The sequence below is a fragment of the Serpula lacrymans genome (assembly GCF_000218685.1).
Source record: "Serpula lacrymans var. lacrymans S7.9 unplaced genomic scaffold SERLAscaffold_20, whole genome shotgun sequence".
NCBI lineage: Eukaryota > Fungi > Basidiomycota > Agaricomycetes > Boletales > Serpulaceae > Serpula > Serpula lacrymans.
The window spans coordinates 192593-193959 of NW_006763309.1; the positions used below are offsets into that span (position 1 = coordinate 192593).

Below are 1367 nucleotides of genomic sequence, written 5' to 3' on the forward strand. Positions count from 1 at the left end.
TTTCTGACTTCGAACGAGAACTGATGGCAACTTGATCACTTCCCCGAGTTATGACCTAAACTAGTCAGTATCTATTAAATGAACGGGCCTCGGTAAGCCTACCAAGGGTAAAAAGGCATTGCGTGTAAGGGTCATGGGATAAGTCTCTTGCACAACCGGTGTGAATTGCAGCATTTTAGGGTACATGTCCAGGGGTGATATTGTCCCGGAAGTTATGACCACGCTACTAAACCGCTCAAAAACGGGCTTGATAGCCAGCGATGGATCGAGACATCTGTCAACGTATTAGTCAAAGAATCATCACCTTCGACTTGGCAAAAAGCTCACGTGAAGTGAAAGATGGGATTTGGAACCGTGGCATTATCCGTTTCGAATGGTTCAAGGATTAGCAGAAAACCTGACATCATGACTGTTAGCTGAGTATGGACTTTCCACTTGGAATTCCTACCTTTCTCGTAGGTTGCCACAAGGGTCGCGAAGCTGGCAACTTTTTGAAGCGATGAGTATTCATCTAGGCGGTTCAATTCTAATGTACGGATCATCGATTGTAACCGTTCGGCACAAAACCTAACGAACGGTCGAATGTCTGGATGAAATGCATTTCTTCACATGGTACTTACCGAAGTGGCCGCCGCTCGATGTATGTGATATCTTTCAGATGTTGTAGGAATGACAAAGGCGTTTCTGCCACAACATGAAGAACTCGCATTCGAGTCTAAATCCTTGTCAGCATATTTCTGTCAAGAAGAAGAAAAAAATTGGACAGACCTTCAGATATTCAACGAAGCGTTTCAGAAACGCTACAAAGTGTTCAGCTTTCCTAATATTTCCAGGTATAGCCTCGTTGAGAAGGTCATCGGGTAACACTGGAAAGGCGTGTCAGTAACATGAATACGACCAGGAGAACCAACTGAACCAGGATTGGACATGAAGTTATCTTCATCCGCAGCTTCTGAAGCCGGTTCTTCTAAACCCTCAACCAACTTCGCATATTCGTCTTGGAGCTTAGCAGCATCTGTTGTCTTTATCCTGTACTTTACGGTTCACAGAAATCTCTGTTACAAAACATGAACTCACTCTTCGATTTTCTCACCTAGCTTCGTGACACTCCGTGCTGCAGAATCCAGCATTGGGCGCGTGAGATCGATACTCAGAGACTCTATGCAAACGTTATCTAAGTGATAGTGAAATGGTTAGAAAAGCCGAGGTAAAAAAGAAAATTAACCTTACCAATGTTGTGCGCTTCGTCAAAAACGACAATGGCATCTTTTGAGAGTTCCTTGGAGACTTGTTCTGCGACTTTTGGATCAAGTAGATAGTGGAAAGAGTAAATGACGACGTCTACAAAGGGCATCTACGGGCAGCGT

The 1367-nt window shown here is 44.1% G+C and overlaps 1 protein-coding gene across 1 annotated transcript; it reads right to left on the reverse strand.

Moving 5' to 3' along the window:
• Positions 1-323: 323 nt before the first annotated feature.
• SERLADRAFT_443905 (uncharacterized protein) lies at positions 324-1354 on the reverse strand (the record flags this gene model as incomplete). The annotated part of the gene is made up of 7 exons (XM_007324532.1): positions 324-397; positions 449-567; positions 621-715; positions 769-866; positions 917-1029; positions 1078-1174; positions 1231-1354. The coding sequence occupies 7 exons, from the start codon at positions 1352-1354 to the stop codon at positions 324-326; spliced, it is 720 nt and encodes a 239-aa protein (XP_007324594.1).
• Between the last annotated feature and the right edge of the window lie 13 nt (positions 1355-1367).